This window comes from Amyelois transitella, chromosome 2 (genome assembly GCF_032362555.1).
Source record: "Amyelois transitella isolate CPQ chromosome 2, ilAmyTran1.1, whole genome shotgun sequence".
In the NCBI taxonomy this organism is placed as follows: domain Eukaryota; kingdom Metazoa; phylum Arthropoda; class Insecta; order Lepidoptera; family Pyralidae; genus Amyelois; species Amyelois transitella.
This window is the reverse complement of record NC_083505.1, coordinates 2719048-2742212: the sequence shown is the minus strand read 5'-3', so window position 1 is coordinate 2742212 and position 23165 is coordinate 2719048. Positions and strand designations below refer to the sequence as shown.

Genomic DNA, 23165 nt, shown 5'->3' with positions numbered 1-23165 from the left:
TGTTTATAAGAATCGGGTCTGTAGCTGTGAATAACCAAACCATATAGCACGTAAAATTAAAAAAAAACAACATATTATCTGTCAATTTATTGTCTAAAAGTATTTGTCGAGCGGCTCGCCCAGCACGTGCTCCAGGCTCCTGACGGCGTCTTTGGTGGCGGTCTCGATCCTGGCGTCGCCGTCCTCCAGCAGCTCCGCCAGGAACGGCACGCTCTCCGCCAGCAGCGGCAGCCAACTGCTGCCCAGCTGGCCGGCCATTGACACTAGACACTCTAGGGCTATCAATCTGGAAATACATAAATATAAATAATCGCATCTTCGCCAATAATTTTGCCGTGTGGTTCCCGGCGACAATATAAAAAAGAATAGGACCACTACATCTCTTTCCTATAGTTGTCGTAAAAGGCGACTAAGGGATAGGCATACAAACTTGGGATTCTTTTTTAGGCGATGGGCTAGCAACCTGTCACTATTTGAATCTCAATTTTATCGTTAAGCTAAATAGCTGAACGTGGCCATTCAGTTCAAAATTCAAAAAATTCAAAATTCAAAATTCAGCTATCGATGTGAAACCGGGGCGGGTCGTTAGTGATTAATAATAAACATGCGTTGTGTAAGACGTTCATTACAAGCCAAGGATGTGTATCAAAAACAATAATAAAGACTAATTTAAACCAGTAATCAGGTTTTTTTTTACTTCACGGTTCCGCAGCTATGCTCGTAATGCGACAAATCCCAACGGAATGAAAACCTTTTGTAGGTTCCCTTAGACCACATTATACTTTGCACATTACAGTATTTAAGTTTTGAAGAAGTCAGCAGGGAAATATTGGACGCAGGTCGCCTCTCAACTGAGCGAGGTGTAAATCTATGTTCAGCAGTGTGTTTCTAACGAATTTGTTGTACAGTCTACTATATTAACTTGTTTAGTTCACTACAAATTGATAAGTGAGACAGTCTACCAACCTTATCTCAGCGTCATTATGCCTGGTCTTCAACAAAACTTGGTAGTTCAACAGTTTCCACAACGAATCATCCGCGGTTGCCACAGCGAACTGTGATATGCACGGGATTAAATACTCTTTTGCCCTGGCCTTAAGTTCTAAAACCCCACCCAATGTGTTCTCCAACTGATCCACTACTGGTTGCATGAGTGTTTCAAATCTCTCCTTATTCAGGAAACTCTGACTGTCATATAAAAACACTATATTTAGAGTTTTGATCACATATTTGATTAAAACGATGCATTTTTCATCTGAATCGAAGTACAAATCTTCCGTTTTGCTGTTATTGCATGAGTCGAGTAATTCAGACACGTTCTTGACGAAATGGCCGGCGAATAACACGAATAGACCTTTAAGCTGGTCCGCAATGGCACAGCTCAATCTGTGAAAGAGGAAAAATGATTTATGATCTATACTAATATTATGAAGCTGAAGAGTTAGTTTGTTTGTTTGAACGCGCTAATCCCAGGAACTTCTGGTTCGAATTGAAAAATTATTTTTGCGTTGAATAGACCATTTATCGAGGAAGGCTTTAGCCTATATAATATCACGCTGCAAATTTTTCCATTCTAACCATTAGTTCCTGAGATTAGTGTGTTCAAACAAACAAACTCTTCAGCTTTATATTAGTATAGATATATAGATTATAACTTTGCAGTCTTTGTGAGCTTGACTTTATTTTTTTTTTCTAACATAGTCATACTTGAATTTCTTCGCTTGGACTGTATTGTTTATGTAAAATCATCATTGATACCATACATACATATCATACGATATACGTCTATATCCCCTGCGGGGCATACAGAGCTAGCAGTCTTGAATATACTGAAAGGCCATGTTCAGCATGATAGAATCGAGATTCAAGTAGTGACAGGTAGCTAGCTAGCCCATCACCTTAAAGAAGAATCCCAAGTTTATAAGCCAATCCCTTAGTCGTCTTGTACGACATCCATGAGGAAGAGATGGAGTAGTAATATTCTTTTTTCCAATGGTGCCGGGAACCACACGGCACACCTCCATATTTATATAAAATACATTAAAATAGATGCATACAAATACAAACAATACAAATGAGATACAAAAAAAAAAATTTACACGCACCTGTAGAAAGTAATAGTTCTATCCTTCACCCCTTCGACATTGGTCCTTATCGCCCAGTCAAAGATCTTGAAATAGAGTGGTCGGAAGCTATTCTCTGAAAGTTTCAACACCAGCCTCACCAAAGCATTCACCACCTCGTCTTCAGCTCTATCAATGACGTCATCGTCAACATTCTTATCCACCGCATCACTTCGTAACTGAAGCGCTGACAAGAAGAAAACGGTTAAATCTTGCTGAAGCGCTGTAAAATCAGCCGTTGTAACGTTAGCAAAACTATCAGCCAAAACTGACATGACCGGACCGATCCCTTCATAATTTTCCTTCTCCAATAATAAACGATGCGTCTCATTGGCTACTGGAATCAAAACACGTGGAGGAATCGAAGAAGCTATTTTCTTCTTTATCGTAGACAGTTTTGCAACCACAGCTGATACTTTTGTAGACTCTTGATCATGACACTGCCATTTCGCTAGCAATATCGCGTACTCGTACAAAATCTTCTGTAGATACGGACTTAGGAAAAGCGGCAGACTTTCGACAATCTTCGAAATCGCCGTCACCGTGCTGAGAAGCACCAACTCCGGTGTTTCAGCTTTACGTTGTTTCTTCAATACTTTAATTAATGCTGGCATGAATTTCCTCATGCTGGCCAAAGCGTGTGCTTTCAAATTGCCACATAGCTCGGCTAGACATAACACAACAGAAGCCATTACATTTGGGGATATGTTCGGGTTGCAAGTATAATCTGTCACAATTTCTAACACAGGTTTGAAGGGCTCTGGGTGCTTAGAAGCTAAGAATCTTGTCATCAATTTAAGAGACAAAAGAGCTGTCTGCTGATTTAATTCCAATTCTTGGGCGCTGATTTCACTAAGGGACTCATCTTTTTGTTCTATTGTTTTGATTATATCCAATAAAGCAGGTAATAGGGAAAACATGAGTCCTTTGTCAACATGTGCAAACATTTCTGGACTATACTGTATTTTGGAGTTCAGAAGTTCCATCGACTTCCTACGAACGGTCTGTAAATTATGCTTCAGTAATCCTCTTATTACTGAAAGGAACATAGGAGCAGACAGAAGATTATTAGTATGATCCAGAAGATCATAACTATGATGCAACATTACTCTCCAATACTTAGCTGTTTTTTCATCCCCAAGTTTAGAAATACTTTGAATGAAAGTTAATATGTTTACAATTAAACCTCTGTAATGAGTCTCCATTAGTTTCTCATCAGTTGCATGATTATTGTGTTCAATAAATCTTGAGGAAGACAGGAAAGAATTCATAAATGTTACAATCACATATTTGTACATTCTTAATTGCAATGCTGTGTGCCCATTAACACTAAATATGTCACTGGGGTCAATATCAGTATCCATTGAATTCTCATCTTTTTGTAATGGCAGTGATTTCAGATAAACCAAGAGTTTGATAAAGTTCTCCAAACAGATCTCTGGTGAGAATTCTAATAAAATATTCTGTCCAAAGTCAAGTCGGTTCGTTGGCGCCTCTTGTTCAGCCAAGGTTCTGTTTTTGGACCTGTCCTGTTTTTTATTTTCATCCATGTGGGATATATGTGTCTCTAACAACAGACCTAAGAATACCCAAAGGAAATGATTTGGTCCTAAAGTTTCAATCAACTTTTTGTACAAAGGCAATCTTCTATGTTCAGGCACATGCAGAACAACATCAGCGAATATTCTCAAAACAGGAACAACACGGATCTGCAACTGCTGTAATTCTTTTTCAGTGCATTCATCAACATTTTTGTCAAGTTTGACTAAAATCGGAATTAAAGTCTCAATTATTTTCACTATTATCTGGAAGCTGTAAGCGTCGTCATGTCTTAATACTGAAGAGCCCATGAACGTGAAGATTTCCATTACATGGTGTAATACTGCCTCAGGCAACATATATGAAGCGTGAGACAGCAGAATCAACGCGTGGTGATGTGTTTGCGGATTTTGTGTTCCTCTAATGCATTTCACTATCAGTTCCACATTGAATAAAGATTTTAGCTTGTTCACTTGCTCTTTATTATTATCATCAACAAACTTTCGGCAGTAGTACCACACTGATGATAGTATGAGCTGTTTTGTATACTCAACGCAGGATTGTTCTTCGAAATTCAAGCATTTGTTGAAAATTTGAAACAGAATGGATACAAAGGAATTATCCACAGTCATTTTCTTTTTACTCTGTACGTATTCAAGAAGTGTCACACCTAACTTCCATTCTTTAGTTTCCGTTACTTGATATGAAAGCATTGTAACCACAGATTTCTTTTTAGGCGTTTTTTCAGCTGGATCTTCCACGGAAACCATTGCATCAAGAATAGGTTTAAAATCGACAAACTTGAGATGTATATTTTTCATTGTTTTTGCAGCAACACTTGAAATGCTAGGCTTAAGGCTGAATGCCCCTGCTAAAGTAATCAAATAAACTAATTCCTTAGTTCTTTCCTCAGGAACCTTTTTGAAAACATCTTCATCAATTTTTTTCATTATCAAAGCACTTGGACTGGTGTATGTCTGATGATTCTCCTCCAATATACATTCTCGATATTCCTTCAAACCAAGAGTAATGGTTTTCCAAACTTCATCTTTTGCGAATGTTGTAACTGTAGATTCGTTAATGTGGCTATAAACACTTCTAAAAATACTAGATTGATAAATGTTAAACTTAATTTTTGTTTTAGAATTGTCTGTAGTCCCCAAAAGTTTTTGTAAAGAGTCCAAACTAGGCAATATGTGAGGGAAAGTGTAAGCATTATTCAGTTTTGAAAGTAATTTCAGAAAACTTGACTTGATATGGGGTGGAGAATTGCCACTCAATATATTTGTGAATTTATTGTAACAGTTCTTCCTTAATATTTTCTTTATAGGTGTTTGTTGAGTAAGTATAGTTTGTAGAACCTGTGAAATTTGTTCATGATCTAATAGTAACTCTTCCTTGTGGGCCACCAATTCTTTTAGTAGCTGCACATAAACAGAATTTTCTTCAAGATCTCTTAAAAGGTAATTTATAATATCAATGACTGCCTCCCGTATAGCTGCCACTGGATTATTCAAATTGAACATAATCATCAAAATAAGTGTATCTGAATCACATAGCCATGTTGCATTTGTCTGAGCACCACAGAAATTATTCAATAATTTTATAGTTTTCAGTTGCAATTGAGGGCCAATAACATCTTTTGGATCAGAAGCATACAAGATGTGTCCACAAGCAAAATTTGCAAGAAATTCAAACTTCTCTTTGCTATCAACACATATTTTGGATAAAAGTAACTTTAGAAGATTCACATAGTTTTTTTCGTATGTTGGGATGCCACATCCTGTGATAAAAATTTCATACAACCTTCTGACAAGAATAGTGTCTGGTGTAGCACAAATATCACACCAAGGCTTTGTAATACCTTGAATGTTCATGTCTTCAATTATCCGTAAGAATATGTATTCAACCACTTCAAAAAGCACTTTATCTTTTTTCCCTAAACCAATAAATTCTGTTATATTCTTGACTGAAAATCCTTTGTCTACTGTGCTGGCTATTATTGCTCTGTTTTCTACAGATTCTAAAAGTATACCCAGTAGTTTTGTTATTTCTTCAGGTGAAGCTTGTTTTAATGAACAAGTCTTTAACAGTAAAAACATATAAACATCAAGTGTCTTAGTTTTGTTGAGTTGTATATCATCAAGTATTTTATCAAAATTGACCAATTGATGAATGAAAAGGGCATTGTAAACCAAATGTTTTAAAACATCAGCATTATCTCTATGTGATTGGTTAACACCTTTCAAATTCCTTGTCAGGTCAAATTTTTTACCCCAAGGAGAATTGAGGATTTGCCATGTGATTTCAGCAGATACCTCATCGTGAGGGAATAAATGTGGTAAAATAGCTAATACTGTGTCTTGATTTACAGGCAGCATTGGCAAGGAACAGAATTTCAAAATAGATTTCATGACAACCAACACCCAATCTTCTGAAGTTTTTGAAACAATATTGACAAATGCATTAGCCAATTCACTTTCAGTCAAAACTTCTTCTAAGTATTTACTAGGAAGATCTAAGGTAACATTAACTACCTCTCGATTATCGTCATTCAGTCTATTGACAATAGAATCTTTTACAAATTCAATGTTTTCTTTTTTGAGAGATGCAAACTCTTTGCCTATGTATTTAACAGCCTCAACTCTTATGTTAGGATTAATATGATTAAGGTGTTCAAATAAGTAACTGTCACCAATTTTGTGGGCTACAGCAGGTTTGAATCCTAAAACCTGGGATAAATTTTTGCGCCGTTTCATAGATACCTTGCTATCTGAACTCATAATCTCTTTGATGACTTTATCAAATGCTTCAGGATATTTTGTTTCCAAATTTTTGAGTAGCTGTGAGTACCATTCTAGTATTTTCATGGGGAAAGAAGAATCATCTTCTATAATTTCCAAATCACTTTCATCATCTGTTTTAGCTTTCTTATTTTTTGGTTTGTATGCATTTAAGACACACCTGAAATAAAAAAAGGAATATTTTCAACCAAAACAATAATTGATATCTGTGTTATTACAAAAGAAATTAACCTGAATGCAAATTTAAATTATTAATTATCATAGATAAGTTAATAAATGAAATTCATTAATTCTAGTCTAAGTAGTCAAACCAATATTAAACATAAATAAATTTTATTTACAAGGAAATGCAACTACAAACCACTTGTGTAACCATTTCTTATCAATTTTCTTACCTGATAACTTTTTCTGGATGCTGTTTTTTCAAATCAACTTCTTCAATAAACATAATAGGTAGTTCACTGAGTCTTCTAAAATCTTCATTGTCCCTTTGTATAGTAGAAAGAACACTCGACAAAAACGCAAGAGTGAATGGCAAAATATTTTGTTTGCTTTCCACAGACTTTTTCAAATGGCTACACAACTCGCTCATGATGTCAGCAGAAATATCAAAAAGTATGGCTCGAGACATCTTCGTAATGTGTGTTTGGTGAGCATACATCATGGTTATCAACATAACAATATCGTAAGTTACGGGAAACTCCGTAGACAGTAATTTTCCAATAATTTCATCAAGTGTTTCCTTTTTTAATGATGCTTTCGTGAACAAAAAACCAAGAATCATGTATGCTGATGCTCGGAAATCAACAATTGGAGAGACTACAGCTTTCATTACTGTTGGCAGTAGGGCTGTTACTAAAGACTCTGATATTTGTTTATTAGCATTTATCACACCGATAGCAGTTTGACAGAAGAATGTGAATACTGTATTCAGTTGAGATGCCCTCTCACCAAACTCATTAACGTATTTCACGGTAGTATCAGCCACAAACTTCAAAGTTGATATATTTGAAACACATTGGTTATACCATACTTGATTAGCAAGAGGCACGCCTTCCTTCTGAATGACTTTTAACCAGTTCCATTTCTTAGAGTTGATATCCATTATCTGAACAAATCTTATGAATATTTTAGAACTATGGTATGGTAGTATTAGTGCCATGATTGCATCTTGATTGTACTGGTGGATTTGGTATCTGTTGACCAGCCATTCTAATGCCTTGTGTGCAGATTGCAGCAAAAAATAAGGTGATAACTCAAGAAGAAATTTCTCAATAGTGTGGTCCAAATTTTGATTTACTTCCTTTGACTCGACAGCCCTTTCAAAATCCTTTGATAACTGACTGAACAGTGTACCTTCATAGAAAAGAAATCCTTCATATAACGCTATAAGCTCTTGCAGACCACTTTTGCCAATTTCATAAAATGTATCGCGATCTTTCAAAGCCGCCTCTTTTGGATCGAATAATAGTGATGCCTTCTTTTTATCGTCTTTGTAAATAGTAGACTGAGGAACAGCTAATCGCTGAAGCTGCTCTGCTAAAGAAGTGGCTGCCATGGCATAAAATTTGCCACTGAAACATAAGTTTATGCGATATAAATTAAATAAAGGCCCAAAGAATAAAAGCACTTAACAAAGATAACCTTTTCAAATTTCTATAAAACTAACGAATTTTTACCTGTGCAAAGACTAAAAATGCAAGAGACCTTCGTACGTGACGAAAGACTATAATAAGTTATAAAAATTTAAAAGAGACCGAACAAATAAATCAGATTCTGGCCTTTTAAAAATCACAATGCGGCGTGAACTTGAACTATTCTATATACACACACGTGTGTACCATTTCCAAAACATGTGTAGTGATGAACGTGACAGTGGCAAGACAATGGTGACATTGACAATTTAAAATTTGACATTAGGCTAAGAAAATAATTGGCTTTCTATTCACATTGCAATTTTATCTTGCAACTTATCGCCGTGGGTCCCAATTCCATTTTCTCTAGACACAAATCAGTAAAAATATCTTAGTTTTACACAAATACATAAAAAATACCGACTACATTAATTCTCTCTACTCCGTCAAACGCATTTTGAGATTCATGAATGAGCAATACTGTTTAGCTTTTGGTCAAAAATTTTGAACTATGCACCGCAATGAAAGACCTGTAGGTTGGTACCGTTCATCTCATCCCTTCGGAATCCCGCTTGAATAATAACCAATACCTTGGCATACAAATTGCTGACGATGCTTAGCGACGATCCTTTGTAAAATGGTACACCAATATTTTGGTACTTGGTCGCCTCTCCAACATAAATTGAAAAGGCGGTAGGCCACAACTGACTAGTCTTTTCCTGCTCTTAACATTTGACCAGCACTCTATCGTATCCAGCAGCCTTACCCGCTTTAACACTCTTTAATGCTACCACATTTTCGTACATTTCAATTCGCCCTTCATCTCACTCCCATTTCTTTCAGGAAGAACGAAACCTTGGAATCCTTCCTTTTTTCAAAAAACCTTATGAAATGTATAATGTACCGGGCAAAACGAATCCATAACACAGCTCTTTGGTTGCAGTTTTTAATTTGTTGAATATGGACCAACCGCCCATATACGACAGATCGTATCGACAAATCTAACCGTGAACAGAGGTACCGCGACCCTGTGCTTTTAGGTAAATGTGTAATGTAAACGATGGCAATCTTATAAAAATCAGCTGTTGCTGACTTGTGTTGAAAATATGTTTTGATTTTATTGCTCAGTGTTTTGTGTTGTGTCATTGTTAGCATTTTTATCAATAAACAATAATATTTGTGATTTACGTAATAAATGACCTTTTATTTGTCTGAAAACATCTATGACGTAGTTGCACAAATTTCAGTCTATAAACATTTTACCCTTCGATTATCGTGCAGCGCCTTTGTTCTCAAGTATTAAGTTGTAATAAGCAGAAATGTATTTCAAACTTTACTTAATTTTTCTTTCACTGTGTGTGGGTTATGGTTACGGTCACAAACCGTTGGTTCTTATTCACGGGGTAATGACGGGAAGCGCCAGTATGGAAATGATAATGTATAGAATCAAAGAGGTATGATTTTTTATTATATGAAAATGTATAGAGTCAAAGAGGTATGATGTAAAGTTGGGTATAATAAATATCTATTAGCTCCTGCAGTGTTTAATCACAATACTAACCACTCTTTGGTGCAATAAGATGTTTTACTAGTTAAGTTGAAGGTGTAAAATAATATTTTTAAATGTTTTACAGAAACATCCAGATACAATAATTTACAATGTGAACAGATTTGAAGGTTGGTCAAGCTTGGAGAGTATGTGGCACCAGGTTTTGGAAATAGGGAATGATGTAGCTAACATATCAGCTAAACATCCCGAGGGAATTAACATTATAGGTATCTATCATCCTATAAAAACAATTTTTTAATGATACATACATACATACATATGATCACGTCTATATCCCTTGCGGGGTAGACAGAGCCAACAGTCTTGAAAAGACTGAATGGCCACGTTCAGCTATTTGGCTTAATGATAGAACCGAGATTCAAATAGTGACAGGTTGCTAGCCCATCGCCTAAAAGAGGAATCCTAAGTTTATAAGCCTATCCCTTAGTCGCCTTTTACGACATCCATGGGAAAGAGATGGAGTGGTCCTATTCTTTTTTGTAATAGTGCCGGGAACCACACGGCATTTTTTAATGATTTTGTCTCCAAAACGAAAATAATAATTGGTAGTTAGCAAATATAATTCCAATCATTTTTCTACCACCCTTCATAACGCAACAACAATCCAAACCAAAAAAAAATATTTATTATATACTTATTTTTATATTATCCAATCTTTACAAACATACTCAAATCTTTGTTTATTTTAGTCAAAAACAAAACTAAATTATAAATAAAATTAAAACTGTAAATTAAACTTAATTAATCCTGAAATCAGTTTAAATAATTACTTACAGGGTATTCACAAGGTGGTCTCATAGCACGCGGTATTATTCAAACATTTGCCAATGTTACAGTGGATACATTCATATCACTAAGTTCACCACAAGCAGGGCAATATGGAGGTAAAACTAATAGTTCAAATGCTATTATCTGCTTGACATGCAAAGTTATGTTATTCACTACAGAAGACAGAAGGAGAAAAGAGGAGAGAAATTATCAAATTTAAAGCAGTATATTATGGAAAAAAAATGAAAATATTTTACAACTAGTTGTGCCCGTGACTTCGTCTACGTGGAATAGTAATTTTGGGCATCATTGAAGCCCTCAAGGATGAATAATTTTCTCCGTTTTTTCCTCTCCTTAAAGTTGCAGCGTGATGTTATATAGTCTAAAGCCTTCCTCGATAAATGGTCTATTCAACACAAAAATAATTTTTCAATGAACAAGTAGTTCCTGTGATTAGCGTGTTCAAACAGAGAAACAAACAATCTCTTCAGCTTTATAATATAAGCATAGATAAATACAATCTCTGACATTATTTTCTAACTCAACAAACCATGGCAACCGTTGCTATGGCATACATAAAGACGGTTGCCCACATTGACTTCACTTCATAGCGCACCAGAATAGCTTGCATAAGTAGTCAAAAGGTCAGGTCAAGAGTACCCGAAAAAGTCGAGCTTGCATTAAGAAAGCAAATGGTTGCGTTGATCAGGTAGGAATTGTCTAGTCTAAAAACCTGACTTACTCAATCCAACATCATGGTCAAAAGGCGCACTTGGGGGCTCCTCTCCTGAGAGGTGAGGAATGAAGCAGTATATGAAGTAAAATTTTGTGTAATAATTTTTTTTCTTCCAATTCCAGCTGGGTTCCTGCACCTAGTATTTCCAGGTCTTGTCAAAGACACTGTCTATGAGTTGTTCTACTCTAAAGTGGGCCAGCACACATCCGTAGGGAACTACTGGAACGACCCATACCACCAGACTTTGTATGAGTCGTATAGTGTGTACCTGCCTTATATTAATAATCATTTAACGTGAGTAACAGTTTATTAGTCACTTTCTACAGTTTTTTTCTTATTGGTTTGGAGGTAATACTCTTATCCTATGTTACAATACAATGTAATGACAATCTAATTTCAGTTAATGCCATTCAGTTAACGAAACCTTTCAATATTTATTTATTTATTTATTTATTCGGTAAACAAAAAATATTGTGTTCGAATTTATAAAAAATCTTAAATCTAGGTACTTATAAAAATAAAATATAATGTTACTACTTACTTACATACATTAAATTAAATTAAAATTCACTTAGGGAGTAACAACATTTTTTAACAAGAAGGGCCCTCAACTTTTAAATTTTAATATTTATTGTAGCTATTGGCTCTGTTTACTCTGTAAGAGATAAAGACGTGACGCGGGTGTTTTGATAAAATATGAATGACAACAAGTATAATAAGAAAATGAACCATAACAATAAGCTAACCCCCCTAATAAGCTAATAAGTAACCCCCGTAGGCGATATATTAAACTAACATAATATAAAAAAATCCTTAAAAGTAACTCCTACATTTATACAATACACTTAAAATAAAAAAAAAATTTGTCTTCAGAGTAAACTTATCTTTATGATGATATGCTTCGTAAATTTCGGCCGTCGGCCAGACGGTTCCATGGTGTAATGGTTAGCACTCTGGACTCTGAATCCAGCGATCCGAGTTCAAATCTCGGTGGAACCTGTTCTTTTTGTGGCTTTGTTCTTTTTCTTTTTTTTCTTAATTTTATTATTTAAACTTTATTTTTAGTAAACTTTGACTTTTACATTACACTTTTGGCTTTTACATTTTGTTGTTTAGTATATAAGAGCGGGATCTCCTAACACTAAGAAACCTACAATATAACAATATTATATGGGCCGACCTACTACCACTCAAGACAAGTACTTATTTCTGGACCATGACTTCAAACATATTGTATAAAACATTTAATTTTCACAACCTTTTGTTTCTTATACTAATTTTGTGAGTTTTTACGTTTCAGGTCGGCCGAATCTGGGAATTTCAAGTCCAATTTGCTTAGGTTGAAGAAATTGGTTCTGATCGGGGGGCCTGACGACAACGTAATAACGCCATGGCAAAGCAGGTATGTATTTGGTTACTGTCTTGACTGACCTTATCAAAGGGCTGTCAATTATTTCGACAGGGTCTCCATTTCGAAATCCATTCATCCGAAAATCCATTATTCCGACAGAGTTAGCATGCAAGCCTCCATGGAATGCTAACCTTAATAATTTTCTCAGAATCGATCAAAGTTGAAAATAGCTAAATTTCTTATCTATATTTTTATATCTAAGTGACTGAGCCCATAACCTCTTACAATAAAACGTTGACTTTCTGTACTCGAGACAATATTTTATTATTTAACAATCGAAAGTAACGTAGTTAAACATAGATGGCGTTACAAAGAAATTTTCGTACTAACTTACATTTTAAATATTTAGAAATATTTATTTTTTATGTTCCAGCCAATTCGGCTACTACTCGGGAAATGAGACGGTGATAGAAATGAAAGAGCAAGCGATATACACCGAGGACCGTATAGGCCTGAGGAAACTGGATGAAACAGGGAGACTTCACGTCGTAACTGTACCAGGTGTGAACCATTTCAGTTGGCATATGAACGTCACTATTGTAGATAATTATCTGTTGCCCTATTTAGATTAGCCACCGAGATGTGTAGGATCAATTGTTAGGGTACACTCTATAAGTAAATAAGACTATTTTGAGATTGAGCTGGCTGGTTTTATAAAATGATAAAATTATATTTGATAGTTAAATCAATATTATTATTGTATTTAGAAAATCGCAACACAATCAGAAGCAGAAGTAAGTTGTGTAGTAGCAAAAAATCGCTATTGATACTAACTTTTGCCTTACGTCTATTTGACCAGACGAATATGAATTAAAATTTTTTTTCTAAATATATACATACAAATATATATTTGTTACTTGGTTGCTCTTATGATGGTGGTAAACAACTTAAATTTTATTTCTGTAACTTATTTGGTATTGATGGAATAATTTGAATATTTTGGACAGAGATGGACATTTCCTAATGCTGACTTAAATAATAAATATCATAAGTAGTCAATTTAACTGACGATCAGTTAAATTAAAACCAACTTAAATGCAATGGTTTCGTTAAAATGTAGCTAATTTTATTTTATTCATGCCATAGATATTTTTTAAATAAGCTCACCCCGTATATTAAGCAATTCTAATTATTTACATAACATATACAATAACAATATCTATTGATTGTGATTTTACCAATAACATATTGTACCAATACTTTATGAAAAAGGCTATGATTTAAATTTTATGTAGTAAATTTTTTTTAACACTTAAATTAGGATTAATATTGTGCTTTATAAAATAAGTAAACGAGCCGCATATACATATATATAATTGAAAAAAGATCTTATGAAATATATATTTTTAGCTATTTTACAAGCGTAGTTTAAGTGGCATTTTTTCCGGGACTTCGATTTAGTTCCTGTGGGAATATTGTTAAGTTTACAAACTTGGGTTGTAACCAAAAGTCTCATTTATTATTAATTTTGATATTTAGTATAGTTTTTTTTTGTATTTATTAGAAAAAACTAACATACTGTGCCGATCCCACGTAAAAAGTGGGAAAAGGTAACGACAAAGAAGACTTAGTAGTAATCTCATAACCCAATTAATTTTATCCTATATTTTGATTTCCTTTTAGGGATTGATATGATTTTTATCCATTCCCAATGATTTCGATTTGCATGTACCAGTGTTATCACAGTTATCAAACATTTTAAATATTTTTTTATTTATTATATTTTACAATCTAAAATCATTTCTCATGTATATACCTATGTATTTTCTTCGATTTAATTTTAGTGAAATCAGCAAGTATTTTAAGTAGTGAGATACAAGAGTTCAAAAATAGATTTAATAGGCTGTGTTTGTGTGTGTCATTAAATTATTTTATACATTCGTACAAAATTTGTTTTGTTTTATTTTTTGAATAAGATTCCAAATTATTGTTTCTTATTGGTAGCAAGTGTTTCTATCGATTTATATCTAGTCGGTTAGGGTGAATCGATAAAAACCACCATTAATGAATGAATTTGAATGAATTTATTTATTTACGTAAGTAACAAAAGACTCATAATATGTTAGTTGTGCTCATTACTATGTTAGTACAAAAACTATGACTATAACTACAGGGGCCACTCCTGTACCATTAATAATTTTAAATGAAAAAAAACAAAAAATCCGACTGCGTCAAAGCGTGCGGCTTATTCCGTATACATTGTTATTTAACACGAGTCCCACGGAAACAGTAGTTTTATATAGAATCAACGGTAAGTAACGCACAAATCAGGTTTTAAATAGGCCTACAACTTCATTCAAATTGGTCAAGCCAATGAAAGCGTGAAGAGGAGAAACACGTCATAACATTTTGTACATACCTACATACATATGTACATATGGTCACGTCTATATCCCTTGTGGGGTAGACAGAGCCAACAGTCTTGAAAAGCTGATCGGCGACGCTCAGCTATTTGGCTTAATGATAGAATTGAGATCCAAATAGTGACAGGTTGCTAGCCCATCGCCTAAAAAAAGAATCCTAAGTTTGTAAGCCTATCCCTTAGTCGCCTTTTACGACATCCATGGGAAAGAGATGGAGTGGTCCTATTCTTTTTTGTATTGGTGCCGGGAACCACACGGCACGAACAGTTTGACATTAACATTTTGTAATATGAAAGTAAGTCAATATGGAATTCTAAAACGTAATTAAATAGGTGCATGGTCCAATTTTTCGTAAAACTTATAATCCTTTACTGCTTACATAAACTTATCATTGTAAACAGACTGAGAACAATATTATTGGACGATTTTTATCTTGTGTTAGCAAGATGAGTAAACGCAAAAATATTCATAGATAGGGAGGTAAAGGAACTAGATAAGGTAGATACTATGACGGTATGATTCACAAAAATGAGCAATTTACAAGAGAATGTTTTCACGACACCATATAAGGAGATGCATAGATCTCAGTTTATGTTTTCAGTTCGCCAAAGTAAGTCAGGTTTTTACGCGAAGCGAGCGAGCCAACTTTGCAGTGGAGTTTATTTGATCATGGTAAAAGCTGCATTGATAAACGTGCCGTGTGGTTCCAGGCACCAATTTAAAAAAAAACAATAGAACCACACCATGTCTTTTCTATGGATGTCGTAAAAGGCGACTAAGCACAGGCTGATAAACTTGGGATTTTTCGTTGAGGCGATGAGGCTGTCACTATTTGAATCGTTATTCTATCATTGGTCACTATTTGTATCTCAATTCCATTATTAAGCCATAAAGGTAAACGTGGCCTATCAGTCTTTTCAATACTGTCAGCTCTGTCTAACCAAAGGATATAGACGTGATAATGTATGTATTAAACAAATATTACTAAGTAAATAGTATTAGGTAGGTACAAATTGATCATAATGATTTAACACGCTTGTTAGAAAACGTTACAACAACAAAAGCCTCAGGAAATTCCCCTAAAGGTTATCTTAAATAAAAGGGCGGTCAGATATAGGGAAATTAAATTGATTTTCAATATCTAATCTATTATTACTATAAATAATACCTACGTCACTATTCGTAGGTATCTACCATCGGACTCTTGCTATTGATATCGATATGTTTTCTAATTTGTAAAGGCATGTTATATTTTTAAATCTACATACATACACATGATCACGTCTATATCCCTAGCGGGGTAGACAGAGCCACCAGTCTTGAAAAGACTGATAGGCCACGTTCAGCTGTTGTTTGGCTTTATGATGGAATTGAGATTCAAATAGCGACAGGTTGCTAGCCCATCGCCTAAAAGAAGAATCCTAAGTTTATAAGCCTATCACTTAGTCGCTAGATTCTGGAAACTTTTCGGAACGAGATGGAGTGATCCTATTCTTTTTTTTATTGGTGTCGGGAACCACACGGCACTTCACTTCACTTTTAAATCTAGTTCACCTTATTCTGGTCTTCAGGCCTCCTCATTGTGACACCCTGGAGATCAGCCCAGGGTTATGACCATGATCCAGGATGAGACTTTTGTCTGACCTTAAAAATACAATAACTCTTTAATCCACCACAAAAAATTACAGCAATTTCACAATCATATGTACTTATTTAAAACTTATCGGCAAAAGTCGACCTTAACACAAAGCGATCTCGTTCAGGTAACCTGTAAATTGTGACATTTGTAACCTCTTAACAAAACATCCTAGGGTCATTAGGTGAAAGTATTTATATAGGTATTGTGCTAAAACCAACATAAGTAGACACCTTTGATCAAATCTGAAGCCGAGTTTGCATTAAGGATGGGATTAATGTTGATGTAGTGAAAGAAGTAGGTATTCAGCAATTGTGTGACAAATAGAAACATGTCTCTATAATATTAAAATAGAAATATGTCTATAATATTCAAATGGAAATGTGTCTCTATAATATTCAAATAGAAACATGTCTCCATAATTCTTCCGGGAAAGCGACGTCATTCAAGAACAAGTTACGGTTATAAATTGCAAAATCTTCTTCCTTCAGGCTTTAGTCTCAATTGCATACTCACCTCTCTGGAGAGGAGCCCGGGGTATGCCTTCGACCATGGATCGGCTGAGTCAAGTTAGTTTTTACAAGAAGCGACCCCCTTCCTGAATGTGCAGGTTTTCTCACGATGTTTTCCCTCGCCGTAAGAGCATCGACTAGTGTTCAAACGAATGTAGGTACGTAACTTCAAAAATAGACAATGGCCGAGGTGGGATTCGGAACTATGCGACCGGGACACCTTACCGATTCGACCACCGACGCTCAAAAATATGTTACCTATAAACATACATACATATAATCACATCTATACCTATTCCTTGCGGGGTAGACAGACCAGACAGTCTTTAAAATACTGATAGGCCACGTTCAGCTGTTTGGCTAAATGATAGAATTGAAATTAAAACAGTGACAGGTTGCAAGCCTGTCGCCTTAGTCGCCTTTTACGACATCCATGGGAATATGATGTAGTGGTCCTATTATTTTTTCTAATGGTGCCGGGAACCACACGGGACGACTACGACTATGCGACTTACCAATAAATAGCATAATACCTATATGTGTATCTCAGTAGAAGCAGTTAAACCTACAGTATGTAACACGTCTAGCCGGATCTATCTCGTTCCAGCCTCGGAATAAGGATGTGGCGGTCTCGGGTTTGATGCCAGGTCATTGTTGACCAACAACCGGACAGTCTGGGTTTTACTGTACCGCAATGTTTCCACAAAATTGCGTCACAAGGTTGCGCATTTTTGGGGATTTTTTCTTTGCGCAGACAACATAAACTAAATTATTATGTAGGTAATACACTTACTTAGCTTAAAATAGGATGAAATTATGGAAATCGGGATATTTTTTACGATTTGTGTGGGTAAAATTAATAATGAGTTTTTATTTAGGTAAAGAGAATAGGTGATACAGACAAAAATTTATTTGTAGGTAGCAACGATAAAAAGTTAAGAAAAGTAAAAGTCCTTTTAATAAAAGAAGCAATATACCTACCTTTGCAAATATAATACCTATCTACTTATCTTGTACCTATTTGTTTTTTTTTTTAAATTAATTATTAGTTAGCAAAGCCACGGACATTAATCACGAAATTTTTAATATCAAATGCCCAATAAATGCAAGATGAGTCATCTTCATTGTAAACATTTATAATATCAATCTATTGACTTTTTATAACAGGCATTGACCTGCCGCAAGAATTCCTGGCATGCGCCCGCGCATGACTCATAATTTTTTACTCGTTCTAGATTCCCTATTCCCGGTCCTGTATAATTTGCAAGTCACAGATTAAAAATAAAAGACAGTTTCTTGAGAAAACTAACGTAGTTCAAATGACGCATGGTTGTGGCGCCGTGAATGTTAATGTTTTGTGAAAAATAAAACTGGCCAGTTGAAGTGTCAATGCAGAGAAAATAAATGAAATTACTCATTTTTCGTGAATAGAATAAAATAAAATAAAACAGAATAGAAGTAGTCGTTTGCCGCGAACTGAACTTATTTTTTTTTATAAATTGTGATTGTGTGTATCTCAAAAACGAGTTATATTAATCTGGTGTCTATATACTAACATATAGTCTCAAATATTACCTAGTCAATTTGAATCGACAAAAATACCTACCTATATTATCATAAGAAAAATATAAAATAACTTGACGGATGGCCAACATTGATCGATCGGTTGTCGTTCGCGTGTCATATCTGATACGTGCCTAGTTGATCTTTGATGGAACCGGCCTATGGTGGTTCTTTTTAGGGTTGGTAAACGATAATATAAAAATTTTGATGGAAAATTAAATGTTTTATTTTTCTTATATTTTATGCTGAATGATTTTACTTTATGAATTTAGATAACTATACGAAGTAAATAATAGGATAAAAACTAAAGAACTTATGTATTTTGAATAAAAAACAATTCATTGGAGAAGGCATCACACATGCAATCGACCGTATAACTTTGCTAAATCATTTCCAGCATCACATGGATGCTTTCTAAAAAATGAGCTTCGTGTTTCAGAATTAAAGGGAAGAAGTCCGCCAGGAAATTTGTAGTTACCTAATGATAAGAAAAAGAAATATGTTTGATAAAGAATGACTTGATAAATAATTATGTCTTGTAAACATTTTAGAATGCGACTATCTTTCGCAAATATTGTGAAAGTATATCAAGGACATTTTCCGCTAAAAAATATTTTAACATGGCCGTAATACCAAAATAATAGGTTAATTATTGTTTTCCGACATTCCGGTTTTATCGTGGTCTTAAAAAACATGAGACACATGTTTAAATTAGGACCAATTTTAGATATAGATGTTTTTGTAAGTAATTTGGCTTTATATTTTTGTATCTCTCTTAAAGGAGCTGCTAATAAACTTGGGATATTTATTGTAGGCAATGGGCTAGCAACCTATCATTATTTAATTCTTAATTCCACCTTAAAAGCCTGATGCCGGTCTCTCAGTATTTTCAAAACTGGTGGTGGTTCTGCTTACCTCCCAAGGGATAACATAACATATAATCACGTCTATATCCCCTGCGGGGTAGGCAGAGCCAACAGTCATCAAAAGCCTGAAAGGCCACGTTCAGCTGTTATATAGCCAAGCCCAAGAGATATAGACATGATTATATGTATGTTTGTAAATGTATTTATTTATTTCAAGTGGCAACCCTATTCCTGTTGTGTCTACGCTGAAGTTGAGTCACAGTCTCTTACATCAATTTGGTAAGACGGCCATGACTCATCACGTGCGGATCGCGTCGCTATACATACATACATATTATATATGCCAAAACATTACACTACTTTCTGTGACTCAATTTCTCATAACATTATCTTTATTATGTTTTGTTATTTCATAGAAGTTTTGTTTGAAAGTCGGAAGGAAGAAAGATAATAACGGTTCGTCACATTAATTGAATTTAGTTTTTCCTTCTGTGTTTTTTGTTGTTGTATTTAAGTATTTCCTTGACCTACAACTATGGGTGTTCTCCTAAACAGACCGCTGACCTTTCTTTTACAGTAACACCATTTATTGGGAACGAGGTTCCCGACCCCAATAATTAAAAAAAAGAATAGGACCACTCCATCTCGTTCCCATAGATGTCGTAAAAGCCAGCAAAGGGATAGGCTTATAAATAATAATAGATAGTCTTATAATTATATCATTAAGCCTAATAGCTGAACGTGGCCTATCAGTATTTTCACGACTGTTGGCCTTGTTTACCCCACAAGGTATATAGACGTGACCATATATATGTAAGTATGTATGTTGAAAGATGTATATCTAAGTATTGCCTTCAGGAAAACAACATTAAAATCGGGTCATTCATTTAGCACGATTATAGGCATGGAAAACTGGCGACCTTTGTAACTGCCGTCATAGCTATCTGTTAATCATTACCACAGGGCAAAGAAGCCCATCGCTTCGAAGCCGGTTCCTTACTCTGTGCTTGCGGCAATGCTTATGTTTTGTATACAAACTAATATGTACCTAAGTAAGGAAAATAAATATTTGAATCATATGTGTATCAAATTATACAATATACCTAACTACGTCACAGAAAATCATCGATAAGTAGAATTACCTATAACAGATTAATTTTAAATCGTCTGATTCATAACAAGTTAGTGGTATTCCCGAGAGATTACAAGTTTTCACTTTAAGTGACACAGATTATGTCGATGTCACGTTTTGGAAGAAAATCTGAAATTGAAATATTGTACTACCTGGTTCTGGCAAAGAAGAGTTCTCTATAAAAATACCTATACTATATAGTGAGCGCCAAATATAAATTAAACTGATGTTTAAACTTTCACGTTGCAATTTATATGTAAATAATACCAAGTACCTATTAAGCGCGTACGCAACGTACTTACCTATATTTTATGTCGAACATTTCGAATCATGTTACAATGATCCGTGGTCACCGAGCGACTTCTCGCTAAACCGTAAAAAATAATGATTTTTTGTATAAAATTAACACACATACATACATATAATTAAGTCTATATCCTCGGCGGGGTAGACAGAGCTTACATTCAAGTCAGTGATGGCCTATCACGTCCAGCTGTTTAGGTTTATGATAGAATTTAGATGCAAATAAAATTAATAGATACATACATATAGTCACGTCTATATCCCTTGTTGGGTAGACAGAGCCAACAGTCTTGAAAAGACTGAAAGGCCACGTTCAGCTGTGTTAAAATTAATGATTTATACTACTCTGTCAAGAAAGTAGCGGGAAAAGATCAATAATACACAAACTGTTTGTTATTCATCCAAATTTATTTTATCACCTTCAAAATATGCTCCTTTAGAAACGATACACTTACGCCAACGAATAATCCAATCATCAAAACATTTTTTAAACGCTGTTTCCGGAATTGAGGTCAGTTCTCGCCGCGAATTCTCTTTTATGTCTTCTACCGATTGAAAACGGGTGCCACGAAGTGGTAATTTGAGTTTAGGAAAAAGAAAAAAGTCGGCTGGAGCCATATCTGGTGAATATGGTGGTTGCTCGATGGTATTTGTTGAGTGTTTGGTTAAAAATTCGTTCACAATGATGGCCTTGTGCGAAGGTGCATTATCATGGTGCATAATCCAAGAATTTTCTTTCCACAAATCTGGCCTTTTTCGTCGGATTTGCTCTCTTAAACGCCGCATAACACTCAAATAATATTCCTTATTTACCGTTTGACCTTCCGGCAAGAATTCCGAGTGCACAACACCGCGATAATCAAAGAAAACAGTCAACATGACTTTGACTTTTGAACGACTTTGGCGTGGTTTTTTCGGTTTCGGTTCAGTTGGAAGGCGCCACTCCGAAGCTTGTTGACTAGTTTGCATGTCAAACTCGTAAACACACGTCTCGTCACCAGTAACAATGCGTTTCATGAATGTTGGGTCGGAATTGACTCGTTCTAGCATGTCCTCAGCGACTCTCATGCGATTGAGTTTTTGAAAAAAATTCAGGTCTTTTGGGACTAGCCGAGCGGCAACATGTTTCATACCCAAATTATTAGTTAAAATGGTACGGATCGACTCGTGAGATACAGAAAGTTCGGTGGCTATCTCTCTCAAAGTTGAATGAGGATTTTCAGTCACTATTTCCTTCACTTTTGCGATGTTAACTTCAGTTGCAGACGTTGATGGCCTACCAGAGCGAGGCAAATCTTCCATCACATCTCGACCGCTTTTGAACGCTTTGTACCACTCATAAGCACGAGTTTTTGATAAAGTCGATTCACCGTAAGCCTTCTGTAACATTTTCAGTGACTCCGAACACGATATTCCATTGGCAATGCAAAATTTAAGACAAACTCTTTGTTCGATGTTTTTATCCATTATGAAATTAGCAATACACACTAGATATGATATAACTAAAAATAGCACTGTATTTAATGTAAACAACAGATGCAACTCAAACTCCGCGCCAAAATGGAAAACAGTTGTGCCAATCTAACAACAACAAAAAAAACAAAAATTTGAATTTGGAACCATGAATAAATAATCCATTCCCGATACTTTTCTGACTGAATGTATATTATGTTAAATAAAATACAGGAAGTAAATACAGTGGTTCTATTCTACGGTGTGGGAAACCACACGGCTCTTTTGTAGGGATAATTAGATTAGAAACGTCAATACTTAAACATATTATGTGTCCTGTATAATTGTTTGTTTTGTTTACGCATGTTTACGTTGACGTGTCTCGTACTTATAACCTAGGACAACAATTTCTGAAGAAACAATTTATCCTGTTTATATGAGAAGTACAAATAAACAAATTAATAAAGATAAAAAGAAATTACAAAATAGGTATTGGATTTAGAAGAATATGTAGGTACAATGGCGGATTTATCCCAATTGGGAATTCTTCCAGTCAACCGAAATATAAAGGAAAAAAAAAGCATTGAGGTTGCCTTATAATACGAGTATTTTGATGGATAAGTAAAAAATAGGTTAGATACAAATAAGTTACAAAAATTGAATATAGTGTTGTTGTTTTAAAAAAAATATATTCTTTGTCAGATAATAATTCTAAAATAAAATTGAATTAATGCTTTTTATTAAATCAGATGT

At 34.8% G+C, this 23165-nt stretch overlaps 2 protein-coding genes and 1 non-coding gene across 3 annotated transcripts; 2 read left to right on the top strand and 1 right to left on the bottom strand.

Annotated features, from left to right (window-relative positions):
• Positions 1 to 72: 72 nt before the first annotated feature.
• LOC106143179 (HEAT repeat-containing protein 1) lies at positions 73 to 8318 on the bottom strand. The gene is made up of 5 exons (XM_013345200.2): positions 8146 to 8318; positions 6862 to 8040; positions 2106 to 6626; positions 967 to 1386; positions 73 to 286 (listed from the first exon to the last, which is right to left on the bottom strand). The coding sequence occupies exons 2-5, from the start codon at positions 8022 to 8024 to the stop codon at positions 94 to 96; spliced, it is 6297 nt and encodes a 2098-aa protein (XP_013200654.1). The 5' UTR covers positions 8025 to 8040; positions 8146 to 8318; the 3' UTR covers positions 73 to 93.
• Positions 8319 to 9159: 841 nt separating this feature from the next.
• On the top strand, positions 9160 to 14464 carry LOC106143031 (lysosomal thioesterase PPT2 homolog). Its single transcript, XM_013345000.2, has 6 exons — positions 9160 to 9554; positions 9735 to 9876; positions 10447 to 10554; positions 11297 to 11468; positions 12475 to 12576; positions 12959 to 14464. The coding sequence occupies exons 1-6, from the start codon at positions 9420 to 9422 to the stop codon at positions 13155 to 13157; spliced, it is 858 nt and encodes a 285-aa protein (XP_013200454.1). The 5' UTR covers positions 9160 to 9419; the 3' UTR covers positions 13158 to 14464.
• Trnaq-cug (transfer RNA glutamine (anticodon CUG)) lies at positions 12102 to 12173 on the top strand. Its single transcript has one exon. It is a non-coding gene; the product is annotated as a tRNA-Gln (tRNA).
• Positions 14465 to 23165: the final 8701 nt, after the last annotated feature.